Below are 26,833 nucleotides of genomic sequence, written 5' to 3'. Positions count from 1 at the left end.
ATACCAATAATAATCATGCTTCGCTGTGTAACTATGCCCTTATAGTGCTGAAAAATTAATTTCATAAGGGGAAGGTGCAAGTTGCTCAAACTGCTACTGATATTGCCCCTTAACATCCCTTACTTCGTGATTTCAATTAAAGCACTACTAAACTAGTTTTGCATGAAGAGTTAACGTGACTCAAAAAGGACGTCTTAGGTCGTCAAATCTTTATACTCTCGTTTAAATTTATGTGAAGATATTTAATTTGATAGAACACAAATTTTAAAGGAAAATAATAACTTTTGGTATAAACAAAAGAGAGAAATATATATATATATATATACACACACACAGACTCTTTAGATTTATGATTTTAAACATGTTCTAACAATTTTGTAGGTTACAAAAAGTCGTTAATAAGGGGTAGGATGGACGTTTAAAATTAAATTATTTTAAAAACGTAATGCAATATTATTTTTAAAATAAATTAAAAAATAACATCACATAAAATTGGGAAAAAGTAGCAAAAAAAACCTTTGTTTGATTTATTTAGAATTTTGTCTTGTTTTGGGAGGCAGGCGGCTGAGGAGGTTCAGTTAGATGTGGACCTACTCTGCCCAATTATTGCTAGTATATCTTATGTTGTAGTTTTATTATTATTGTAGCATATGGACTTGGAGAGGATTCTAATTTGAATATTCATAAATAAAGTCCAAATGGTACAACTTGCCAATGAAATATCATAGTATTCAAATATACTAGGAGCATTTGACATTTTAACTTGAAATTAAACAACTTGAAACTGATTTATACTCTTATTAATTACCTACTGCTTTATCTTTTTCGCCTTTTTCGTACCTAACTTGAAATTAAACGACTTGCCTAACTCTTTGTGGATTTGACCTCCTAAAAACCATAGTTTTCTTACTAGTAGTTGCAGTGGTGATATGATTATTATCGTTATTGGTTCTAAACAATTCATATATATTGGAAAATATTATCGTATTCGATGTTAGTACAAGATTAATAAACATATTATATGTTTCTTCTGCATAAATTATTATCAATCAATATGCGCACTTTCACCTAGGTACATAATTTGCCTGCTTTAATATATACCGCCTTAATTACTTGCTGAATCCCAAATACATAAAATTTCTTTTTGACAGTGAGAATTGAACCTAGGTACGTAATTTACCTACTTTAATATATACCGTATATAAGTGTACATTTAATTTCATCTAAATATTTAGTTTGTTGGAACTTATTTACTTAGGTATTATCTTAACTAGAATTGCCTATCTCCCTAAAATCAAATATAACTGTGCTCTGTCACGACAAGTCAGAAAAAAATAAGATAATTTATTGAATCGATAAATTAATAAAACGAAACTTCATCATACTCTACGACAGTGCTGACGGTATCCTATGAAAAACGCTGACATCAAAATAGTTTAATGATATTTTTACAACGGACAAACAAAATTGTTTTAAAAGACAAACAACATGTGCCACAATAACTAAAAAATGCATTTTTCTGTATTTTAGTTTATCTTAAAGATTAATGTTAGGTTTTACTCCCTCTATTTCAAAACAAATGATGTATTTAGCTTGTGCATATCCCTTAAGAAAACTATTCATTTCTAAAAAGTAAGATGTAGTTTTACTTAGTCTCAATAAATACCTTGAAGAAGATGTAGCTATTTACTAGTTCCTCCGTTCACTTTTACTTGTCCACTTTGAACTTTTCACGCTGTTTAAGAAATAGTAAATTAAGTGCATAATTTACCAATGTACCCATATTAATTAGTGCATATTTTTATTGGATTTGAAAAATAATTTGAAGTGAGTAATTAATACTATGGGTAAAACAGGAAAAAATAAATTGTCTTATCTTAATATGCTAAAAGTGACAAGTAAAAGTGAAAAATCTATTTTTGGAATACTGGACAAGTAAAAGTGAACGGAGGGAGTAGTTTTTTGGTTATGTAAAACTCCCTTTATTTAATTAAGGGTAGAATTGAAAGAACATCACTAATGTTTTCTTGATTATGTGAAACACTACTTATTTTAAAATAAAATCAGGTAAAAACACCACTTATTTTGAAATGGAAGGAGTGGACCAACAGCAGGTAGCCGACCTTTCGTATAATTTCAAAGACACAAAAGTTTAGTCAACTTTAATTAGAGCGGAAATCCACCTAATTAGCAAATGAATTCATTAATATCATTGTCATCGAATGCATGGAAGTTCATCAGTCGATGTTACCCAGAAGAATTGCATACATTATCCCAGGAAGATAGAATACTATTGACAAAAAAGCTGCCACGACAAACAAATTGGAAACAACCTTTTATTTTAGGGAATTTGGCACGGTGTGGTATCTTACATACAAAATTGGCATATTTTAATAAAATACTCAATGTAAACATTTTGGGTTAAAAGATGGGGTATCCACGTTTACAAAAAATTTGGAGTAAAAATAGCTCCTTTCTCATTCTCTCTCCATAATTTCCTTCTCTCTCTTATTTTTTCTCCTAAAATCTCTTCAATGTTTCTCTCCCTTATTTCTTCCATCCAGGCATTAGTGTATCTCTCCTCCACTTTCATACTCTTTCTTTTTTCTTAAATTTCTCCAATCAAAATTGAAAATCTACTATGATATATTGTGAAGTATCATGTATACATTTAGGGAATTCGATAGAAAAGAAGATTACCATATATATATTACAATTCGATAGAGAAGAAGAGTACCATGTATACATTCTTATATATATTGTGAAGTATCATGTGAAGTATCATATATATATATATATATATATATATATATATATATATATATATATATATATATATATATATATTGAAGTACCATGTATACATTCGATATACATTGTGAAGTACCATGTATACATTACGGAAATTCGATAAAAAAGAAGAGTACCATGTATACATTCGGGTACATATTGTGAAGTAACATGCATACATCTTGTTATATATTGTGAAGTACCATGTATACATTCTGGCATACATTGTGAGCATGTATACATTCTGGTACATATCATGAAGTACCATAGTATAAAGTGTAAAAGATAATAATATACAGAATTAGTTCTACACAAATCATGATATAGAGGTTAGAAGTTAAAAGATAAAACTTTAATTGACATGAAAAAAATTCAGTTTCAAAAACATGAAATAAGGGAAAACAAAACAATTGAATCCCTAAATTTAGGGATATCTCACGTGAAATAAGGAAAAAATAATTAGAGTATTTTAAACTAATACTTACCGCAAATATAAGGGACAACATGAACAATTGGATCCCTAATTTTAGGGATTTCCGGTAACCAAATAAGAAAAAAACTCCCTAATTTTAAAATATCCGTTAAATAAGGAATAGAATAATTGCATCCTATTTTTTAGGCACCTCTTCCCTTAAGTTCTACTTAATGCCAATTCTTTAAGGGCTAAATTATGCTACCATGTTTTTGGTTAAAATTATGCTACCATGTTTTTGGTTAAAATTATGCCAATAATATCTAATAGTTGTATGATAATGTCAATTTTCCTTTATTTTATTTTTTTACAAATATTGGCTTTTGCAAATATGGCATGATTAACACCATCACCCTAACGGCCTTTGCAAATATGGCATGATTAACACCATCGCCTAAACTCGTCAACCGGTCCGGTTTAACCGGTTCAAACCGGTAATCGGATAGGTAAAACCGGAACAAGAACCGGTTAACCGGTTTTGGTTAACCGTATATTACTTACCGGTCCGGTTTCGATTTTTTTGAAATCGGAACCGGACCGGTTAAACCGGCGAAAATTAAAAAAAAAAAATTTAATATAGCCGTTGGGCTGTCCGTTATTGGACCGTTGGCAACAGTCCATTTGCAAAAATGGCCGTTGCCAAATGGCCATAAACCCATTTTTTGCCCCCACCAACCCCCCAAACTTTTTTTTAACACTTTAACCCATCCCCCACCCCTATATAAATCATTCTTCATTTTCATTTTAATCCACACCAATTCACTCTTCTCTTTCTCTCAAATCTCAATCTCTCAATTATAGTTACTTTGCAACAATTAGCCACTTTAAATTTCTCTCAAATAAATATTATAAAGTCTTATTATAGTTTCAATTATTAATTTTGCAATTATAATATTGTTGGTGGAGTTAGTGATTTTGCAACAATCCGAAGTAGCTTTGGTGGATTTGCAATTCTAGCCGCCTTCACTTTGTTGGAAATTAATCCGCAATTTGGTACCTTCGTTCCAACTCTATCTTTATTTTTCGCAATTTAATTTACGCAATTTAATTCTAGCAATTTAATTTGTTGCAATTTATTTTCTTGTGATTTATTTGAGTGTGATTTAAATTAATTCTATTTAATAATGGCAAAGAGATTTAGATGTGGTGCTTGTAGTAGTGGTATTGTTAGGGGTGGGCTTAATGAGAAACATTTGTGGAAGAAACACCTAATTTAGGTATTGATGTTGGTGGAAATAATCCACTTTTAGGTCATGAGGCAATGCAACAACATTTTACCGACACTTTTAATGAAATTGATGATGAAACACAAGCCCCCGAAAATCCCATAGGAGATACATGTCCTGCACAATCACATACACAAGACAAACCGCCTAGAACTCGTAAGCCAACCGCTAAAATTTGAAAATTTATGACTAAGGATAGGAAAGCCAAACGCTAAATGTACCCTATGTGGACAAGTATTTGCTTTTAGGCAAGAAACTAGTAAGGATGATGGAACGGGTACACTAAATGATCATATGAGAAAGAAACATATGGATGTTTGGGGAGAGCAAACGGGTTCAAATGTGGGGGGTATTCAAATGACAATAGACCCACGAACCGGTAAAATTTTTAAGTATAACAAGAAAAAAGAGCGTGTAGAAATAGCTAAAATGGTAGCTTATGATTGTTTACCATTTTCCTTTCCTTCGGGTTTGGGGTTTGTTACTTACATTCAACGTTGTTATAATCCGTTATTTGAGGGTATTCCTAGAAGTACTTGTAGAGCGGATGTTATAGATTTGTATAAAAAATATAGATTTTATTTGCGCCATGTATTTAATTCTTTAAATTGTAATGTTTCTCTTACCGCAGATTTGGGTCTTAGTCTTAACAAGTTAGATTTTTTTGCTATTACATGTCATTGGATTGATGACAATTGGGTTATGCAAAAAAGAATTATAGCTTTTTTATATGATGAAGGAAAAGGTCGTCACGATGGAAATTTTTTAGCGGATTCAATGTCTACTATTATGAGATTTTTTAATATTTATAGAAAAACACTTTGTATTGCTTTAGATAATGCTTCTAATAATACAAAGGCGATTGGTCTTTTAAAAAGAGAATTAAACCCTCCGCTAAAAAATATTTTTTGTGTGAGATGTAGTTGTCACATTTTAAATTTAATTGTTAAAGATGGTCTTGTATGTTTTGACGATTCTATTCAAAACGTTAGAGATGCGGTTGCGTTTCTTTTTTGTAATGCTAATAGGAGAAGACTTAGAGATTTTAAGAATGCTTGTGTGGAAAATAACCTTAGACCTAGGAAAATTCAAGTAGAAATTGAGATTAGGTGGAACTACACTTACATTATGCTACAATAAGCATATGAGCATAGGATTCTCATTAAACAAGTTCACAACAAATATAATATTAATAGTGATGATTGGTTAAATTTTACGCATTGGGAAGATGTTAAAGAATGTGTTGAACTCTTAGAAATTTTTTATAATGTAACTCTTGCTTTTTCTAAACAATTCTATCCCACGGTAACCGGAATTTTAGCCTACTTAGCGGAAATAGCTAGAGTTTTACAAGAGTATAAATATAAACCCGGTTATCAAGCGGCTATTTTTGATATGATAATCAAATTTAAGAAGTATTTTTTTCCCATCCCAACTTTATTTATATTGGGTTGTCTTTTAAATCCTTGTTTAAATGTATCTTATACTAAAGCATTGGTTGGTCAAATTTATATATTTTTAGAAATTGAAGAGGGAGTTCAACGATCTTTAGTTGAAGCCGAACTCACTATTGATGACGAGTTTAGAAAAGTTTTTACTCATTATTCTAATTTGGAAGAACGTGCTACACCCGTTGCTCCACGCCCTACTACTTCTCAAAGTAGCAAAAAGGGCTTGTCGAGTTTGTCGCATTTAAAAGTTTTACATTCATAGCCAACTCCTTCTTGTAGTGCAAACTTTGATGAATATAACTTTTATTTGATGCAGCCAAATGTGGATATCAAGGAACTGGATGAATTGGACGTCTTAGCATGGTGGAAGAAGTACAAGGCAAGTCATCCGATACTCTCAAGAATGACTCGAGATATCCTTACGGTTCAAGTATCAACCGTGGCTTCGGAGAGCGTATTTAGCCAAGGAAGACAACAAATTGGAGACCATAGACACTCATTATCCGGCTTTAGCTTGCAAGTGCTAGTGTGCATTCGCGATTGGATTAGATCGGAGTGACGCAACCAAAACTTAGAAGCGGAGGAAGGCGAAGAGGAAGAAATTGAAGATTTGATAGCAAGTGGACAGGACCAAATGGAAGACTTTGAAGATATCTCCATGGCCGAATATGATATGGGGGAAATTAATGAAATGATTGAGAATTGGTGATTTTATTATTCTACTATTTCTTTACAACTCATGTATTATTTGCAAGTTAAAAAAAACTACAACTTGCAAATAAATGTTATCCAAGAATGAATAAAATATATGACTCATTGAGCTTTCTTCTATTTACTTGTGTTCATATTTTTACTTATATTAAGTTAGGAATATACCTAATATATACTAAGAATATACTTATAATATACATCTACTTAAATTAAAAACTAGAAAGTTATATACTTGAAAAATAACTAAAATATACTAAGAATATACTTATAATATATAGTAATATATATATTTTAGGTATATATAACTTAATATATATATATATAGTGTATATATATATATATTAAGTTATATGCTTAAGTTATACTACATATACCTAAAATATAGTAAGAATATACTTATATATATCAATATACTTAGGTTATATAATATATATATATATATATATATATATATATATACACGTATATCTTTGTATTATTCGACTTGTTGTTAACTGTTAGTCGATAAATATTTAAACTTTACTTATAAACTTATATAACATATGTAAATATACCTACAATATACTAGTAATATATATATATATATATATATATATATATATATATATATATATATATATATATATATACAAAAAAGAAGAAGAAGGGGTTTTGGACTGTTTGAACCGGACCGGTTCCGGTTTCGGATTTGTAACCGATAAACCGAAACCGGTGGCCGGTTCCGGCTTTTTAACCGAAAACCGACCGGTTCCGTAACCGGTTACCGGTCCGGTCCGGTTTGAACCGGTTGACGGGTTTACCATCGCCCTATCAAACTAGTACTACATAATTTTATGGCTAATAAAAAGGTTCAATTCACATATACATGCAGCTATGGCAAACTAAAGTCGTTTCAAGCTTCAAAAATTTGCTTATTTTGAAAATTGCTTTTTGTGTAATGGTTTTTGAAAAAATACTTTAAGAAAGTAACTTGTTTGACTAATCAATTTTAAAAAGACCTTTGATAATGTTAGAGCATTACTTCGTACTTGAGCAAGTTTCCAAATGTGCTTCCGGAAAAAATCTACCTTTTCAGCTGCTGAAAAACAGTTTCTACTACTACTCAAAATAACTTTTCTCCCCCTAAAAGTTTGATAAACACCTCAAATCTCTAAAATAAATACTATCTTTTTAGAAAAATAAACACTTTTATCTTTCAAGAAACTTGACCTAATAGGCTAAAATTAGGTATGCAAAACAAAAAAGAAAAGGCAGTAGGTCAACAACAAGAGTATAAATTGTTTTGCGCTAATGCAAATGTCAAATGTTCCAATTATATTTGAATACTATCCCCTCCATTTCAATTTATATGAACCCATTTGACTGGGCACGACATTTAAGAAAGAGGGAAGACTTTTGAAACTTGTAGTTCAAAATAAGCCTTAAAAATTTGTGTGGCTGTAAATCATTCATAAAGTGAATTTGTTTCTAAATTAGGAAAGAGGTCATTTATTTTGGCACGGATTAAAAAAAAATAGGTTCAAATAAATTGAAACAGAGGGAGTATGATATTTCATTGGCAAGATGTACTACTTTAGACTTTATGTCTGAATTTTCAAATTAGACTACTTTTCAAGTCCATATGAGAGTAATAATAGATAACAGACTTAATTAAGGTACTAATTTAAACTAGGTAGTGTAGGGTCCACATCTAACTAAACCTCCTTAGCCGCCTGTTCCCTAGTCCACTCTCCTATTCGAACATTAGTCGAGACAAAATTTTCAAAATTAAACAAATGAAACGAAGGCTTTATTTTTATATTACAAAGAAAGGATTTGCTATCAACAAGGTTATGATACGATGGATAGAATCCCCTCGGTCAAGAGACTTGCATTTAGGATTTAAGTTTTATGGGTTCAATATTTAAGATTTTTAATATTGAATCTATTATATCTTTAAAATTATGAGTCCATATCTAATATTAATTTATGCTCCACGTCAAAAGTACTGAGTTCCGGCAATCACCGATACTCCACATCTGCCTCTTCCTTTCACCCTTAACCCTTAGGTTCGAGCCCTGGGTATGTCAGAAATTTTGATAGCTAGGTAGCACTTTCTACATTAATGGACCTTACGGAGGGCGAATTTGAATTAGTCGGACTCCAATGCTGTTATAGAACATTTGGCAGCGCAAAAAAAAAAAAAAAATGAAAGAAAGGATTTTCATCTAAGGGTGTGTAACATAGTGGTCAATGAAGTGCACCGAGAACCATGAACTCTTAGGCTCAATTTCAGCAGAGACAAAAACATTAAGTGATTTCTCTGCATTTGTCCAAGCTTTGGTGAATAGAGTCGCCCGCTACTTATGTTGGTGGGAGGTAATAAGTACCCTGTGAAATTAGTCGACCTAGATACAGTTGGATGCGCACAAGCTGGGACAGGCATCACGCTTATAAAAAAGAAAAAGAAAAAGAGAGGATTTGCTGACCGAAAACCTTTTTGCGTCACGTTATCACAAGATGAAATTACAACATGTGAGGTGTTAGGCTGTAACATCGGTAGCAGTTTGAGCAACTTGCACCTTCCTCTTATGAAATTAATTTTTCAGCACTATAAAGGCATAGTTACACTGCGAAGCATGATTATTAGTACACATTATATATTAATTGGCTTTCTTAGTCTCTTTCTCAATAATCTCAAAAGAAATGGACGATCTTGCTCTTATCTTTTCTCATCATAAGACTACCACCACTTCAAGAAAACGACTTCACGAAGATGATGAAAAGGCAGATGCTAATTTGGCTTGCTTAATTTCATTCAGCAACTCACAACAATATTCAGCCATATCCAATATTAACCATCAGATCGAAACTTTCTTAATCCCAAAGGCTGAGCCAAATACTATAAGTTTCTCACAGATTAATGAGAATATTAATATTGGTGCACAATTTGGAGGCAGAAGGACCGGAGAGCAAGCACAAGAACATTTGTTAGCTGAAAGAAAAAGACGACAAAAGATAACTAAGTTATTCGTCTCTTTGGCCTCTCTCCTTCCTGGCCTCAACAAGGTACTTCATTTATTTTTTTAGTTTGTATTTGAAATTAATTTACAATTACTTCATATTTGCACCGGGATATAGCCTATTTAAGAGGAAAATGCTCCCTATAAAATAATTTCCCGTTACAAAACCCGTGTAGAGCCCATTTAAGAGGTTTAACCGTCTTGCAAATCCTCAATCTTATGGGCAATTTGCACGATTGTCCTTCGTTGGGGGTGGTCTTTAGCTTTTGCCCCTCAAATTGTTGGTCTTTAATTTTTATCCTTCACCTAAAATACCCCTAGGTTTTGGGTTCGAACCTCGGGATTAGTCATAAAAATAAAAAAAATTCGCAAGGCAAGACTTTGCAAAAAGTTTTACCTTATGCGGCAGAACTTTTCCTTGCAGACTTTGCCTTAAGGAAAAGTTCTACCTTATGAGCAGACTTTTAGTTATGCCTTAAGGCAAAGTTAGCCGCATAAGGCAGAACCTTTTGCAAAGCCTTGCCTTGTGATTTTTTTTTTTTTAATTGAGCGGAGATTCGAACCCAAAACCTCATGATATTTTCGGCCACCTTTTCAAGTGAAGGGCAAAACTTAAAGACTAGAAATTTGAAGGGCAAAAATTAAAGACCTCCCCAAAAGAAGGGCATTCCGCGCAAAAAAAATGCAATGTTATTGAAACTTTATTTTTTTTGAAGAGTTCAATTCTTTGCATTGATCAGGTAAGATATATCTATTAAATGAGGTCAATTATAAGGTAGATAAATTTCTATATTAAGTACTAAGGACTAACTAATTACCTAGTAAAATGGTAATTAACTTACTACTACTTTTGAGAACTCCAGGGTTAAGTTAGATGGTTTCGAATGTAAATAACTAGTTAATTGGGCCGTGTTTCGCGCGGCTAAATATACAATTTTTGTAAATTAGTTCATATAAAATAATAAAATTATATATATATATTCTCAGGCTGGACGACACCAAAACTGATTAATTTTACTTGAAATGTGTAAGGACTGTTTAAACTAGGGGATAGGGAAAGCCCTAAATATTTGGAGTTGTATTTAAACACTCTTGGAAACTATTATATAGCAATGAAAAATCCTTTTCCTAGAAATTCAACTTTCGAATTAAAGATTTTTTTTAATTTTTTTTATCCCTGTAATCAAGAAGAAAGCTATGTTTTGAAATTGTATAAACCTTCCAAATTCTTAACTATATTGGTGCTTTACTTTCGTATTCATCACAGTCCATTTACGCTTTGATGTCAAGCTTTCGCCAAGGAAAAGAAATAAGAATGTTTAGACAGTACGAATTAACATATAAATTGAGAGAAGGTGAAGAGGAAAAAGAAGATAGAAGGATAAAAGATTAACAAAGCACGAACTTAGTTGTAGAACCTTGCGATGCATCATATGCATATATAATAGAAGTTACCGATATAACAATCGCAACAAGAAAGATAAGCCTCAACCATCAGAGTGAGAAGATATTTTAGAAGATCAACCTGAATTGGAATGTAACAAAGTAAATCATGTGGCAGACATATTAAACATAAATACCTTAAAATGAACCCTATATTACCCGATTTAATGGGAATTAGAAGAGAAATTACAAAACTATGGTCGTGAGTCCCTTTGAACCACATCAAGCGCCATAAGCAGAGACGACCGTCCGCAAGTAATAAATACAATCCGGCTCGTTGGGTTGAAGGATACGATTCTGGACGTCCATATTCATTTGATCCAAGCAAGACAGAGTTGGGGAGAAGAAAGAGTTACGAAACATCTGATTATTGTCCTAGCAGTTATTGTGGGCTTAGAACAGAAGCCACGTTTGGAGTCAGAAGTAAAATAGTAACCAGTTTAGAGGAAGTAGAAGGGAGGCGTTGTAACACGAGGAAGTAGAGACTGCTGGCCAAAATTAGAGGAAGAGACGCAATTATTAGGATTATTAAACGTATTTTTTTTGTGTTTTTTACTAAGAACCGCTAGCGGAAAAGCCAGAAATTACAGGGAAAAAGATAAATAAGTGTTCTGGACAATGAGCCATGCCACGTAAGAGGGCCTATGTCCTGTTATATATATATATATATATATATATATATATAGAGAGAGAGAGAGAGAGAGAGAGAGAGAGAGAGAGAGAAGATTGTTATGTAAGATGTAGTGCATAAAATATTATTTCATTCAGACCAATATTTTGGCTCAGGCCGTATATGTGTTAAGAAATTTACTTAATAAGTATAAATAACAGACTCTGAACGGTGCGATAGAATGCCAAACTCAAATCCATAATATTTAAATTCTGAATTCGGATGTGTAGTTTAAATATAACATTACTAAAAACAAGGTGGAGTAAACATGTTAAAATTATTACTGCTACTCTATAGATGGACAAGGCATCAATTCTTGAAGGAGCAACCACTCTCATTACACAACTTCGTGAAAGGGCAGAAACAATGCAACATCATCATTTGGAGGCCAAAACAAACAATGAGAAAAAAGAAACTCCTCCGGTGAAGGCAAGAAATTATGAACATGAATCTTCCATTGACATGATGAGTACTTTACCAGAAGTTGAAGTAAGAAGTTTAGAAGATGAGTTGCTGATTACAATATACTGCAAAAAGCAACAAACTGCAGGAAATATAGATGAAATATTAAGTGTGATTCACAAGCTTCATCTGACTATCAAGAGCAGCAATTTCATTCCATTTGGCAGCACAGCAATGCATATTACAGTTGTTGCTCAGGTTTGATTTCCTCCTCCTCTTTTAAGGGAGTAAATTTGATTATTATAATTATTAATTTTCATAATTGATACCTCTTATTAAGGGCGGGGAATGTTATCCATTTGGTTACTTTTTTTTTTTTTTTTTTTAAACTAATGATTATACTCTATTCGTCCTAGTTATTCGCTATTAAAAAAAAAAAAAAAAGGAAATTTCTTAAAGAAACTTTTGACGGAGTCCAGTGTTGAATCGTTAGAAACATTATATTTCCGAGGAATTTTCTTTCGGAAATTATTTATCAACGAGCCAATTTCTGACCGAAAGTAGGAAATTTACTTTGTTTGGTAGTGATTTGAAAATTGACACCATTTATCTGGATTAAATATAAATAATTAATGGATTTTGAACCATACAAAGTTTTTAAATGTAGAGAATGACATTATTAGTTGAATGGTACACAATTTTTTGAACCTTCAAAGAGACCGAGAGAGCATATATGTTGTAGCATTGGTTTGAATAATCAACTTTTTCTTCTCTTAAACTTTTGGTCTAATTCTACCTCTGCTGTTAGGAAGTCTAGTTTTTGGTGTTGACCACTGATAAGACTATAATCCAACTGTAATTTTAAGTCATATTCAAAAGTTGTAGGGAGATAGTGTATTTTTTTCTCAAAAATTTTAAACACCCGTCGTATGTTAATTTTTTGTTAATGACAAATACGTAACAAGTTGTTAAAGGTGAACTTATGATTATACTGACATAGTATTGGTACTATTTGGTAGAATACTATTTTCTTCACTTTCAAGTTTTGGGTGTTGATAGAGCAACCATAAAGGCAACTTTAATTTTTTAATTATCATTATCAACTAAAAGGCACAAAAGCATATTTGAGAAAGCTGCTTTTAATTATCACCAGCCACTGCTTTTAATTAAAAAACATACCAAAGTACAGGATCAAACATTATCCATCAAATAAAAAAATAAAAAAAAAAAAAAGGGGGGGGGGATTACACATGCCAATTATTGAGAAAACACATGTCAAGAAAATTAAGACCATTAAGGGTGTGTTTGATACATAGAATAACATTTTTTTGAAAAATAAGTGATTGTCTTATTTATTTCCGATATTTGAAAAGTAAGCAAAAAATATTGTCTTAAGAGTATTTATATGTAATGAAAACATTTGGACGGTATGGTGGGGGTCGGACAATGAGCTTGAATGCCACTTATGAAACTTGTTTTCCCTAATCTGTGATTTTTAAGAAACTTATTTTCCAAAATATTTTGACCAACTAAATATCAAAAATTTGATTTTTTTTTTAATTAAAAAAAATGTTTTCCTCCGAACTAAATACACCCTAATTGATGGATCACATGCTTACTCATTGATAGGGAACATCTTTAAAAAGCAAGATTAATTAAAGTTCTGGCTTTTCTAGTTAATTGCATTAATAAGCTACATGTATACGCATTGAGTGATAGCTCACGTTGGTGAGAAAAAAGGGAACATTTTAAAACATATGAATTGCACGGGACATTACTCGGTTTAATGTACGTATTCCATTTGTTATGCTTACGTTTTTATTTTCTATTTTATTATTTTGCAGATGAATAACAAGTTCTGTGAGACAACAACAAATTATCTTGCGGATAGATTACGACAATCAATACTCAAAATGTGAAAGTTGTTCAAGGCAAGCTAGCCATGAACTGTAATATAGAAATTGTAGTAATCATTGTGAATATTAATAATTGAATAATTTGCGTTTGCTATTGTTGGTTGATAGCATAAAATATTTTACATACGGTCTATAATAAATCATGCATATAATCTGTAAGTTGGATAAAGAATTATTTTCAAAACAATTCTTGGCATATATTTATATAAAAGTTTTATCCATTCAAAAGAATTTTACCAAATTATTTTTACCTGCTGTATTAGGTAATTTGAACTAACATAACTTAAGAAAAACTTCTTTAAAACAATTCCAAAAGACAGTCTGCACTTGATAATTTTGGGACTGTCAAAAACAATTAGATGAGAAGCAGAACTAAACATCTGCTGCTCAAGTTCAACTATTAATGCTTAAGACTACCTAGGATTTCATTGATCTCCTGATTCAAAGACCAGCATTTTTTCATTAGAGGAATATAAGAAAAACTAGTATATTTTTAAAAGATATTCTGGACTCAATAATTTCGGAATTGTCAAAAACAATTAAATTAGGAAAAAAACTAAACTATTTGTTGCTCAAGTTCCATAACATTAATATCCAGGGTAAAACTAGTTTAGGAAGATTATAAAAATTCAACGCAATATTATGCTATGTACTAGGTTGCTTTAAAGTTTAAACAAAGACCAATCGAAGTAGTAATAGGATACAAACGAATCCCTCACGTGCACACATGGATTTTTTTTTTAGAATAGTGAAAGAATCACTGTCCCAAGAATAGAGCGTTGTTCTTCCCCTTTTGTCTTAGGTAGGTTGATTACAAAAAAATAAATAAATTAATAAATAAATTATATACCGATAATGTTAAAAAATAAAAAATTACACTATCATATGAGTTATTTAAAAGATAACAAACATCGTATAGGTAACTGAATCGTCCATTATAGACGAGAGTGATAATTAACTTAAAAAATAAGATAAGTTATTTACTATAATAGATTTAAAATATATTAACATTGTAATATTTCTACGGTACGGGGTCGTTTGGTACGCGGACAAAATTATCCCGGTATTATAATCCCAGGATTATAATCTTGGGACTAATTTATCCCATCTAAAAGGTGAGATAAAATAATCCCAAGGTTAATGGGATAAGGTGGGATATCCCATCTTTAAGTATTGACCTAATTTTATCTTTTATTTGGTAGAAGGTATAAATTTATTTCAGGAAAAATTTATATCTTCTACAAAACGTGGTACAAAATTAATCCCAAATTAGTGCTGTGATATATCACCTTATACCGTGTACCAAACGATTGTATATACATGAACTCAATTATTAACAAATAAACAAGCATATATTCCCATGTTAGGCAAAAAAATAAAAGCATATATTCCCATGAATTATGCCATTCTGCTTGGTCCTAAATCCTAGCCACAAAAATCTAATCAGGCCCAGGCTCATATAGCTGTCTCCCCGACCAGCCGTAATCTATTATATATGCCATTTTTCAACTAGGAAATTAACTTAAATAGCCATCCATTTAAAGAAATAATATGTAAATGTATGATATATGTATATTAACTAGTGATTATAAGTAGTTTTAGTCAGGCTGCCAAATGTGTAACTTCTCCTTTTCAATTCTCACACATTGTTCAGTCCTAATAAAGTAATTAGAGATAGTAGTGTCAACTATCAAGCGGGTGTACTTATACCTCTAAAAGATGTGTTAGAATGATTGAAATCGTTTTCGCCCCTTAATTAGAGATTTTAAATTGATTCTTAAAATTTAAAAACTTCCTCCATAAAAAGCGTTCTTTAAAAACACATGCACGACCGTTTAACGTCCGATCTCGGGCACCCAAACCCACCTATCTTATGCAAACACATCCGATATAACATACAAATTTTGTTTTACAAATTAGCCCACCCTATCAATTTCGATGCCCATAATTATTACTTCACAACATCAAACATTTTACTGTCCACAGACCTGTTTTCCATTGACGGACATTGTGGCCCCGCCGTACGAACAAATCTGTTAATGCAACGAACGAATATATACCAAAAGTAGTTCTATTTAAAAAGATAATTTAACTAAATACAATAAAGTAGTCGTACTTAAATACTTATTTAAGAATTCATACATGTTCATATCAAAATCGACAATTATTCTCTTTAACTAAAGAGACTCGGTAAGTAAGATCATCATCATCCCATATATACATATTAGCGCCCGCCCCTCTCTGTATATCCCGCCCTTGTCCGGCTAGGCGAGGGTCTCGTGTATAGAATTATCAATCATCCTATTATCACATATCATATCGTACTTCGGAACCCATTTACGTACCAAAATCATATGCATAGAAATCTTCATTTCAAGCTCGACAACGCTTAAGTAATCATGCTCGAGGGTTAAATCATATCTCTCTATAGAAAAGTCGCGGGATTTATTGTTATCGAATCATTATTATAAACTAAAGAAAATTAATACGGGATAATAGTTACATCAAGTTTTCCCTCCGAAAAAAAACTAAAATTTTTTGAAATCATAGTTACGTGTAAAAATCATATGCATAAAATCATTGTCATAATCCAAAAGATAAGTAAAATAGTCATATTTGAAATAATAATAATTACAACATTTCTTTTAAAAGTTATCGAAATTACATAAAAGGGCGTCGCGGGACCAGACGGGTATAGACCCGAAAAAACATACTCGTCTAACAAAAAACAAAAAAAAAAGGCAATCCGAGCTTTTCTGTGAAAGTTATGAGCGTTTGTAGTTTTTGAATCGTTAAAGAATAACCTCTAAAAAAAAATCAGCTTTCATGTAACTTTTGCAACTTATGAATTCCAAGGATATAAGGATCAATGTTATGGCATATTAGCACAAGAATACCAAGGAAACAAATAATCATAGACAAGCTTGGCGAGAATAGAGTTTCCTGTAGATCATAGCCTATTTTAACTAAGGCATGCCAAAAGAAAAGGTTACTTTACATACCTCAAACGCTCTCCAATATAATCCAAACTCAAGACAAGTCCAACCTATGATTCGGGCTGCCCACGATCTATAAACAAGCCATAAAATGCCAAACATTAGCTAATGACTTTTTGGGCATTAAATTCCAATTTCGTAATTCTAGTAAGAAATTCACAGGCAAAGATTCAGTAATAGGCTACCCCGAGAATTTAACTCGGCCATATCAATCAACAACAACAACAACAACCAACCTAACAACATTAATAATCCATCCGAAAGGTAATTCAACATTAATAACTCTATTTTCCATTATTCAACAACTTACTTAAATTCATTTCGACGACTTGCATTCAAGCCAACGTCGACGCTTATACATTCAAATATTAACCCGAACCCATACCAACAATATTTCAAGACATTCTAAGCAATTCATACAACATTTCCAACAATCCAAATTTTTCTCCAATTCAAAGTTGAAGTTCCCGAGAGACTTAAACCATTCTTCATTTTCAAATCATGATTTGCATCCACAATTCACATTCTAACAATGCTATTTTCACCAACATACAAATCACATTAAATGTACAAAAATCTCCAAATCAGTCCGCAACAATCACAATATCATTTTGAGTCACTAAACATTCATTTCCAACATAGAATTCATAGCGACGACGACTAAAACATTAAGCGATATCAATTCGTTCATTGTCATATAATGTGACCCATTTCGACCAACACTACACATATACATATATGGATGATTGAAATCGTTCTTCACCCTACAATGATCATAATAAACTAACTAAACATTAATTCATCACTTCAATACAACACAACACACACACACACTACTAGAACTCCACACCCACAACTCACTTCCAACATTCCATATTTCATGATTTTCCATCCAATTAGCATACTAAACAAGCATACAACCTTCAAATCAAAACTTACCTTTCTTTCTTCAATTTCCAGGGACAAGATGAGGTTTGTCGAAGAATAATCAATTAAGGTTTGCATCATCAAAATAATTTTTGTAGGAATTCAGACTTCTTCAACTTCTCTTATTTTCTAATTTGATATTGGTCATCTTTTTAAATTAGCAAGACTTTTTAGTCCCTTGGCCCACATTAATGTGTCTATCAATTAAAAGATGACACAAAATGGTGTGGGCCACTCCACATTACAGTATGGAATATTTTCAACTTCTTTTATCACTTTTTCCCAAATTTTCCTAATTTCCATACCAATAAATTCACGCACAACTTATATTTCAAAATAAAATCTCTCCCGACTTTGTATCCCGAAATAGTTTTGTCCTTAACTTATCATAATTAGTCCGATTGTTCCAATGTAAAAATACGGTTCTAACAATACAAATCCAAATTAGCCCACCCTATCAATTTCGATGCCCATAATTATTACTTCCTCCGGTCCGATCCATTTTACTTGTCATGTAAAGTTAACTAAAAAGGTAATTTGACTAAATTATCACTATTTAATCTCTGATATCAAATTAATACTACTCTTTTTCACTATATTAATATCTCTCTATATTTATTGAGTAAGGGTAAAGGTGAAAATTAATACTTAATTATATCTTAATTTATTAAAATGATAACTATTTTGGATCATTTAATTTTAGCGAAGCAAGTAAAATGACCTAGAGGGAGTTTAAAAAAAAAAAAAAAAAAAAAGGCTACTCTCTTAAAAGAGCATAGACTAAGAAAGACCAGACAAGACGACAAAATGTCCTAAAATTTCCGATCTGTATGTAGAATTTAATAATTGTACTAGTACTAATTATTAGTTGGCACTTGGCAGCATCCATTTTAGTGAACCATTCTACTAGCTCCACTTGACTTTGCCAGTCAACCCCTGCAAGCAAACTCACAGGTGCAGCCATGGCAGATGTAGCAGTGAAGTTCCTAGTAGAAAACTTGATGCAACTATTAATTGACAACGCTGATTTAATTGTTGGTATAAAAGGTGAAGTTGAAGAATTACTCAGAGATCTAAATGACTTCAATGCTTTCCTAAAACAAGCTGCTAAATCACGAAGGGACAATGAGGTTTGTTGAATAATAATTTAAAGTCGTAGGAAATCAAACTTGTTTAGAATTTGATATTTGTTAGTATTTTTAATTCAAGTCTTACTATAGCAGGAGTATTAATATTATTCTTGTATTTACCTAGTCTTAGATTTGTATTACTATTAATATTATTCTTGTATTTTCTTAGTCTTAGATTTCTATTACTACTTGCAGTTTTCTTAGTTTCGGTTATCTTATTATCTTCTTGTTGTTTTTGTTTCTTGAGGGGTTTACATCTTTTTCTCATATAAATTTATTGCATTTGTATGATTCATGTCTTATGTCTAAATAGGAATTGTAATCAAGTTTATATAGGAGTAGACACAAGCGGATCGATGATTTAAGTTTTATGGGTTCAATATTTAAGGTTCTTGGCATTAAACACATTATATTTTCAAAATTATTGGTTCATAGGTTTTGTACATCTTTTCGTTATAAATCAAAAGGGTTCCAATTTTTAAAAGCTAGGTTTTGCACTATTATAAATAGGGTGCTACTGCTTATTTTCAAAAAATTAGCAATCATTCAAAGATTTATTGAGTTTATGAGTAAGTTATTTTCCTTCAGGTTTTGAAAGAACTGGTGAAGAAAATCAGGAAAGTGGTGAACGATGCTGAGGATTCGATTGATAAATTTGTGATTGAAGCTAAGAGACATGACGATAAAAATAAATTTCTTCAGTGGTTTCATCTTACTCATGTTGCTAGAGCTAAAGGGGTGGCCGATGAGATTAAAATTATAAGGGCCAGGGTGAAGGCAATTCGTGAGGATGATGCTTATGGTCTTCAAGCTATTTCATTTGATGATAATCCCAACAGAGGTGATGAGGAGAGGAAGGTATATTAAGTGGATTTCTCACTCTTTTAATTTCTACTACAGTCAAACCTCTATAACGGCATCGTTTCTGCTATAGTAAAATGCTCTTATAGTGAACATATAATACAACGTGACATGAAAAAGCCGTTTCAAAAAAATTGGACACGTTATAATGAAATGTTATTACAGAGGATGATTGTTATAGAGAGGTCTGACTTTAGTTGCTTTATTTTACATTGTTATGACATTTTAATTTTAATTTTATATTATCTTGGAATGTGACGAGCTTGAATGGGCAGGGACGAATGTAGAGACTAGAGTGGGAGTTATGAGTTTATCCAAACCCGTAGATTTGGCTCCGACCCTAATATGTGTTAAAAAACAACTGAATAAGTACAAATAATTGAGTTGTGGTAGAATCCTGAACTCAAACTCATATAAAGTTCAAATCCTGAATCTGCGTGAATAAAGCGATATGGATAGTGGGGATTTATATAGCCAACCCAAACTTGCTTGAGATTGACTGATTGCGGTTAATAGTTCTTTTTCTGTACTGGTTTCCTCTTTTTTTCTCTGTTTTTCTTGCTGATGTTTTTATTATCTTGTGCTAAGTGTCAAGCTGTGTGTTGAAACTAAAAATGAATTCGGACAACTTATGTCAAACAGTTTAAAATAAAACCACCAAGAAGTAGTTGAATTTTATTATGAGAAGCAGAAAAGGATAGGAAAAAAACAGAGGAGTAGGCCAAAGCTCCCCTATTAAAAATACAGCTTGAGAGAAAGAGGTGATGCCTCAAGTTAATTCATATCTATGTTATGGATTTCTGTAAATAAATGTGCTGCATGTTTACAATTCAAGAAGATTATGTATTTCTGGCTCTTTGTTCTCCATTTGAGCTATGTCCTAAAAAGGACAGGCAATCAAGATTGAGTGCAGACAGTCAACTAGGACTTTAATCACATTTATCCTCTGTACATTGTGTAAAATAGAGTGACATTCATCTAATATCATTTCTAAGACCTTATTCTTCTTTAAATTCCTAAAACAGGTCCCTGTAGTTGAGGAAGATGACGTGGTAGGTTTTGATGAGGAAGCAAAAACTGTAATTGATCGTCTCATCGGAGGATCAGATGATGTCAAGGTTGTGCCAGTCGTTGGTATGCCTGGTCTTGGAAAAACAACTTTGGCATATAAGATCTACAAGGATCCTAAGGTTGAGTATGAGTTTTTCACCCGCATTTGGGTATACGTCTCTCAAACATTCAAGAGAAGGGAAATATTCCTCAACATCATCAGCAAATTCACTCGTAACACCAAACAATATCATGATACACCAGAGGACGACTTAGCAAATCAAGTAAAGGATCTTCTTGGAAAGGGTGGGAAATATCTTATTGTTTTGGATGATGTGTGGACGAGGGAAGCTTGGGATCGCATCAAAGTTGCTTTCCCCAATAATCATAAACGGAATAGAGTCTTGATGACTACTAGACAAAAAAATGTGGCTAAGCTTTGCAATGATGAACCTCATGATCTAAAGTTTTTGACTAAAGATGAAAGTTGGGAGCTACTTGAGAAGAAGGTTTTTCACAAGGCAAAGTGTCTACCTGAGTTAAAGTTACCCGGAAAAAGTATAGCCGAAAAATGTATGGGCTTGCCTCTTGCAATAGTTGTTATCGCTGGAGCTTTGATAGGCAAAGGAAAGACAACAAGGGAGTGGGAATTGGTGGCTGAAAGCGTGGGCGAGCACCTCATAAATAGAGATCCAGAGAACTGCAAGAAATTAGTGCAAATGAGTTATGACCGCTTGCCTTACGACTTAAAGGCGTGTTTCTTATATTGTGGGGCTTTTCCGGGAGGTTTTGAAATTCCAGCTCGGAAGTTGATTCGTTTATGGATATCGGAAGGATTCATACAATACCAAGGATCATTGACTCTAGAGGATATAGCAGAGGACCACTTGAATGATCTTGTCAATAGGAACTTAGTGATGGTAATGAAAAGGAATTGTAGCGGTCAAATCAAAACATGTCGTGTTCATGACATGTTGCATGAGTTTTGCAGACATGAGGCTATGACGGAGGAAAATCTTTTTCAAGAAATCAAACAAGGGCAAGAACGGTCTTTTCCAGAGAAACGAGAGTTAGCCACTTATCGTCGCTTGTGTATTCATTCCTCTGTTCCTGAATTCTTGTTAACAAAGCCCTCCGGCGAGCATGTCAGGTCATTCTTATGCTTTGGCTCGAAAAAAATTGACATGCCTTTAAATGACATACCTGCCATCCCCAGAGCATTTCCCTTGCTTAGGGTATTAGATACGGAATCGATCAAGTTCAGTCGTTTTTCTAAAGAGTTCTTCAAGTTATTCCATTTGAGGTACATTGCTTTCTCAACTGATAAGATTGTTACCATTCCTCCGAACTTTGGGAATCTTTGGAATGTACAAACACTTTTAATTGAGACGCAACAGGGTACTCTTGACATCAAAGCAGATATTTGGAATATGACCAGATTAAGGCATGTTTGCACAAACGCCTCTGCTACATTGCCTTCCCCTAATCGCCCCAAGAGCGGAAAGGACAACTTGGCGAATCGTTGCCTACAAACACTTTCTACTATAGCACCTGAATGTTGCACGGCGGAAGTTTTTACTCGAACTCCTAATCTCAAGAAATTAGGCGTTCGTGGAAAAATAGATGCACTTTTAGAAGACAGTAATTTGTTCAGTAACATAGGTAAGTTAGCTTGCCTCGAAAATCTGAAGTTGGTGAACGATACTCGTCTAAGTAGTAAAGAGCTACGCCTTCCTCCAGCATATATTTTTCCTCAGAAGCTAAAAAAGCTCAGTCTGATAGATACTTGGTTTGAATGGAAAGATATGTCTATATTGGGTCAATTAGAGTACCTCGAAGTGCTGAAGTTGGAAGAAAACGCGTTTAGGGGACAGTTGTGGGACCTGGAGGACGGTGGTTTTCCTCGTCTGCAGGTCCTGTGGATCGAAAGGACAGATTTAACTTCTTGGAAGGCCTCATCCGGGAACTTTCCACGATTAAAACGCCTTGTTCTGATAGCATGTGATAAGCTTGAGGAGCTCCCAGCTGAACTGGCTGATGTGCAAAGCCTCCAGTTAATGGAACTCCAGAGTTGCAGCGAATCTGCTGCTAAATCTGCACGAGCGATACTAAAGAGGAAACAAGAAAAAGAAGGCGGCGGATTCAAGCTTTCTGTATTTCCTCCAGATCTTGGATTGTAACTTTAAAGATTGCTTCATTGGCACTTGACAGGTGAGTTAAAAGTCAGACTAAGTCTTCATATGTTATTTAGTTATTTCTCTGTTAAATTTCCTACACTTACCCGAGTTCGCGTCAACCAGGATTCTTTTTTAATATGATGGTATTCTTGATTCTTTCCAGCATTTGATTCAAACTTAAAATTAAATGCACAAACCAACAGATTTTCGTCAACAAATCAAAAGAATCAGCATATATTTATTACATTTCCAGTATTTGATGTGGTAACCAGCAGAATTTCGTCAAGAGTGAAAAGAATCAGTTTTGACTCTACTATCTTTCAAATTCCGATATCCTTTAGCCAGCAATATTGTATACTTATTATATGGTAATTGTTGCAGTAAGTAGCACTTTCAATGATTTAACACTATTTTTATCTGCTGGTGGAACCGAACTAATAATGGTTGAGTGAGCAACTGAGCATTGAATACATGTTTTGCTGAGTTGAAAGTAAGGGTGTTTAGGTATATTCAATCCAATCTTCTGATCAGTTCATAGTAGGACGTCGTGTCTTGATTTCTTGAGCAGCTGAAGCACTAAGATGAGTACTGTTTGTGCTAGTGCTGCCTAAGGTCGAATGTTGACCGTCTTTTTTTTTTTTTTTTTTTTTTTTTTTTCTTCTCTCTTTTTCTAATCAAGACAAACATTATAGATCGTAACCAAGACAAACCTTGTCTGTGTGTTTGGTATGACGGAAAATATTTCACTTTTTCGACAGATATAAAGTACATGCCAGCTGATCATGCATCGTTTTGCATAGGGGCTTTTGTCATTTCTGATACCGGAGTCACTGCAAATCCTTCAGCTTGCTACTACTACATTTGCCTTACTGGTTATATATAACAGTATTAACAGAGAAGTCTCCTGCTAATAAAAGCTGCATTTGGTTTCAAAGAGACTTCCACTGCACTATGCCAAAATGAAGATGAGTTTGGAGCATTTTTTTTTTTTTTTTCTATTGTTGTGTCTAGATTCACACTGAAGAAGAGCCTGTCATTGGCAATTAGTTTCTATGTGTACTGTTGCCTTGTTGATTGTGACTTCATTGTTGTAATTTTAACTTGTTTTGTGCTCTTTCTTTGTTTCTGTAAATCGTCTTGGTTTTCCCCTCTCTGGACTTGGTTCTTGATGTACATTGATGAATTCTTGTGAAACAGTAGTATGTTATCTTATTGTTGTTGCTCATTTATTTTGTTAGGATCGAAATAACCAAATTGAATGTTACTGGTTCTCAATGAAAGCTATCACATTCAACAGAGAGGTAAATTCGATATTATTAGTATCATCAACAAACAAATTTATTAATTAACGTGAGAATTACATAGTTAAACAGTATACACATATCACAAATACAACCTTGTAGAAACTACCCAATTTTACATTTTCTCTCCAATAGAAGATACATAAAAAGAAAAAAGAAAAAAAAGAAAAAAAGACATCATGGCACAAACAAACATCACTGTATTAAATATTGATTACACAACAGAAGAGACTAATTAACGACTCATGGAAGATGTAGGAATGGGTGGCGCAGTTACCCCTTCTCGTTTCCATTTCTCAACATTGCCTTCCCATCCTGACAAAGTCAATACCTTAATTATTATTGAAAATAAAATTTTCAGTAGAGAAGAGCATATTTATAATTTGTAGTGGTCGAGGAAGTATGGATTGTAGCAATTGCACTTAGTATAAATGAAAGGAGTGGAATAAAGTATTGCTGGGGATTTTCAATTCTAAACATGGGTATATTGAAAATCTTACAAACCCCTAGATTCCCAATTTTAAAACACTTCATGCCAAGATGACGAATATGTTGTAGGTGCCTCTACATGAGCTTCAGATTACCAAATACTGTATGAACGGCAGGTATCATAGGGACGTTGACGGCAAAAAAAGTAATCCACATAAAGATTTGGTGCGCAGATAGTTATACCCTTCATGTGTGTAGGAACTTATCCCATAAGGAATTTCACTACCTTAAGGCCTTTATAGTTACAATTGCCATTCACCAGGACTTTGGTCGTCGACATCCTTACCATCAGGTCACCAATTTCCGTGACCTTCTGGCACTGGGCAAGTTAGTTCTTTAAAAGAAAAGAGTGAATTTTATGCTTTGAGAATTTTAAATGCATTTGATTTTTGAGTTCAAGTTCTATATTGTACAAAAACATTTATACAATCTAAGTCATTCATAAGACAATTGCATGTAGTCTCTATAATTTTCACTAACCAGTATTTATATTGTCAGTATATATAACTTAAATTTATATTTTTACCAAGGGATGGATTGGCGCCACGGTTTTTGAGTTCCCTGTATTCTTGACAAATACCACAAACACAACAGCAGCAACTAATCAAAGTGTCCGAGTATGGCGTCTCTGGTAATTTAAATATTTCTCGCAATTTTCTTCTATATCTTCTTCCATAAATCCATCCACAGTGAATGCTACCCATAGCATAAGCCAGAAGACAAGCATGTCCTTTAGCTGCCATTTATGAAATTTGCATTTTAGTTAGCACAATTGTATAACAATTATTAAGACGAAATCGAGTAATGTTTAATTTTAGTGATACTAGGTGAAGTTTTATTTGGAATGCTCTAATTTGATAATTCTTGGTTTAACAAGGCGCAATTGGTGTGTTTGATACAAAGGAAAATATTTTTCAGAAAAAACTCTATCTCATTATTCGACCCTCTTTAAAATTTAGAAGCTATTCCAAATGGACTTTCATGGATTTACCATTTATGTATGGGTACGACAGGACCCAATATGTTTGGCTAGAACCATGTATATATATTAAAATATAAGTTCACGGATCCGCCTCTGCTAGAGAAAAAACATTAGAAGAGAAAGGTTCTTTTAATGAAAAATATTTTTGCTATTTGCCTATTTGGTTATCAATAAAACAACTTATTTTCTAAAAAATATTTTCCTTAATATCCAATAAACCCCTGAATGTTATAAGTTTTTCTTACATGTAGTGCCTTGATCAAGTATCTCAACGACCTCTCCCGTGGTAACACATGGACAAAAGCAAGTCTTCACACCTTCAAAAAGAGATTTTAAAAAATAAGGTTAAAAAATTGAAGGTTAGAATACTAATTAAGAGAGAAAAAACAAATTAACCACGGAGTTTTTTTAATTAAAATTAAGGGTTTATAATCAAAGTAATTACAAAGAGATCCATCATCCCAGCAGTCGAAGAGATTTGTTGTCCACTGGCCTTCTGTTTTCATCTTCTTCTTTTTTTCTGGTTATTGCAATAGGAAATTGAAGAATCAATTAGCTTGAGAGATTCTTGAGACTTAACTTGCTTTGTCACTTTAATTATAATCACTTGAGAAAATTAGCGACCCTTTTATACTTTCATGATACTGGATAACGTAAAGATTTGTACATTAATTTTTTCCCAGGAAATTTCATGAATATGTCCTCCAATCTTCACTTATTGTTATTCTTTATTTGCCACGAATGACCTTACTAAATTATTTTATTATCTATAAATGTATATCCGATTTTACTATAATAATTTATTGGTTACGTTCAAAATCATAGTGAGCACGCGAA

General features: G+C 32.8%; 3 protein-coding genes across 4 annotated transcripts; 2 read left to right on the top strand and 1 right to left on the bottom strand.

Annotated features, from left to right (window-relative positions):
- The first annotated feature begins 9,289 nt into the window (after positions 1–9,289).
- Positions 9,290–14,269, top strand: LOC132066754 (transcription factor bHLH18-like). The gene is made up of 3 exons (XM_059459973.1): positions 9,290–9,698; positions 12,063–12,425; positions 14,012–14,269. The coding sequence occupies exons 1-3, from the start codon at positions 9,336–9,338 to the stop codon at positions 14,084–14,086; spliced, it is 801 nt and encodes a 266-aa protein (XP_059315956.1). The 5' UTR covers positions 9,290–9,335; the 3' UTR covers positions 14,087–14,269.
- Positions 14,270–18,804: 4,535 nt separating this feature from the next.
- Positions 18,805–24,447, top strand: LOC132067697 (putative late blight resistance protein homolog R1A-3). Of its 2 annotated transcripts, none has more exons than XM_059460999.1 (4): positions 18,805–19,136; positions 19,725–19,994; positions 21,023–23,258; positions 24,025–24,447. In XM_059460999.1, exons 1-3 carry the CDS (start codon positions 18,969–18,971, stop codon positions 23,225–23,227), a joined length of 2,643 nt encoding a protein of 880 aa, XP_059316982.1. In that variant the 5' UTR covers positions 18,805–18,968; the 3' UTR covers positions 23,228–23,258; positions 24,025–24,447. The 2 variants fall into 2 exon arrangements, with proteins under 2 accessions (XP_059316982.1, XP_059316981.1); XM_059460998.1 differs by having other exon boundaries at positions 18,806–19,136; positions 23,983–24,447.
- A 73-nt stretch (positions 24,448–24,520) lies between these two features.
- On the bottom strand, positions 24,521–26,606 carry LOC132067698 (protein PLANT CADMIUM RESISTANCE 9-like). Its single transcript, XM_059461000.1, has 4 exons — positions 26,442–26,606; positions 26,242–26,313; positions 25,541–25,750; positions 24,521–24,840 (listed from the first exon to the last, which is right to left on the bottom strand). Exons 1-4 carry the CDS (start codon positions 26,500–26,502, stop codon positions 24,761–24,763), a joined length of 423 nt encoding a protein of 140 aa, XP_059316983.1. The 5' UTR covers positions 26,503–26,606; the 3' UTR covers positions 24,521–24,760.
- Between the last annotated feature and the right edge of the window lie 227 nt (positions 26,607–26,833).

This window comes from Lycium ferocissimum, chromosome 8 (genome assembly GCF_029784015.1).
Source record: "Lycium ferocissimum isolate CSIRO_LF1 chromosome 8, AGI_CSIRO_Lferr_CH_V1, whole genome shotgun sequence".
Taxonomy (NCBI): Eukaryota; Viridiplantae; Streptophyta; class Magnoliopsida; order Solanales; family Solanaceae; genus Lycium; species Lycium ferocissimum.
The sequence above is the reverse complement of the archived record's forward strand: the minus strand, read 5'-3'. Positions and strand labels throughout refer to the sequence as shown.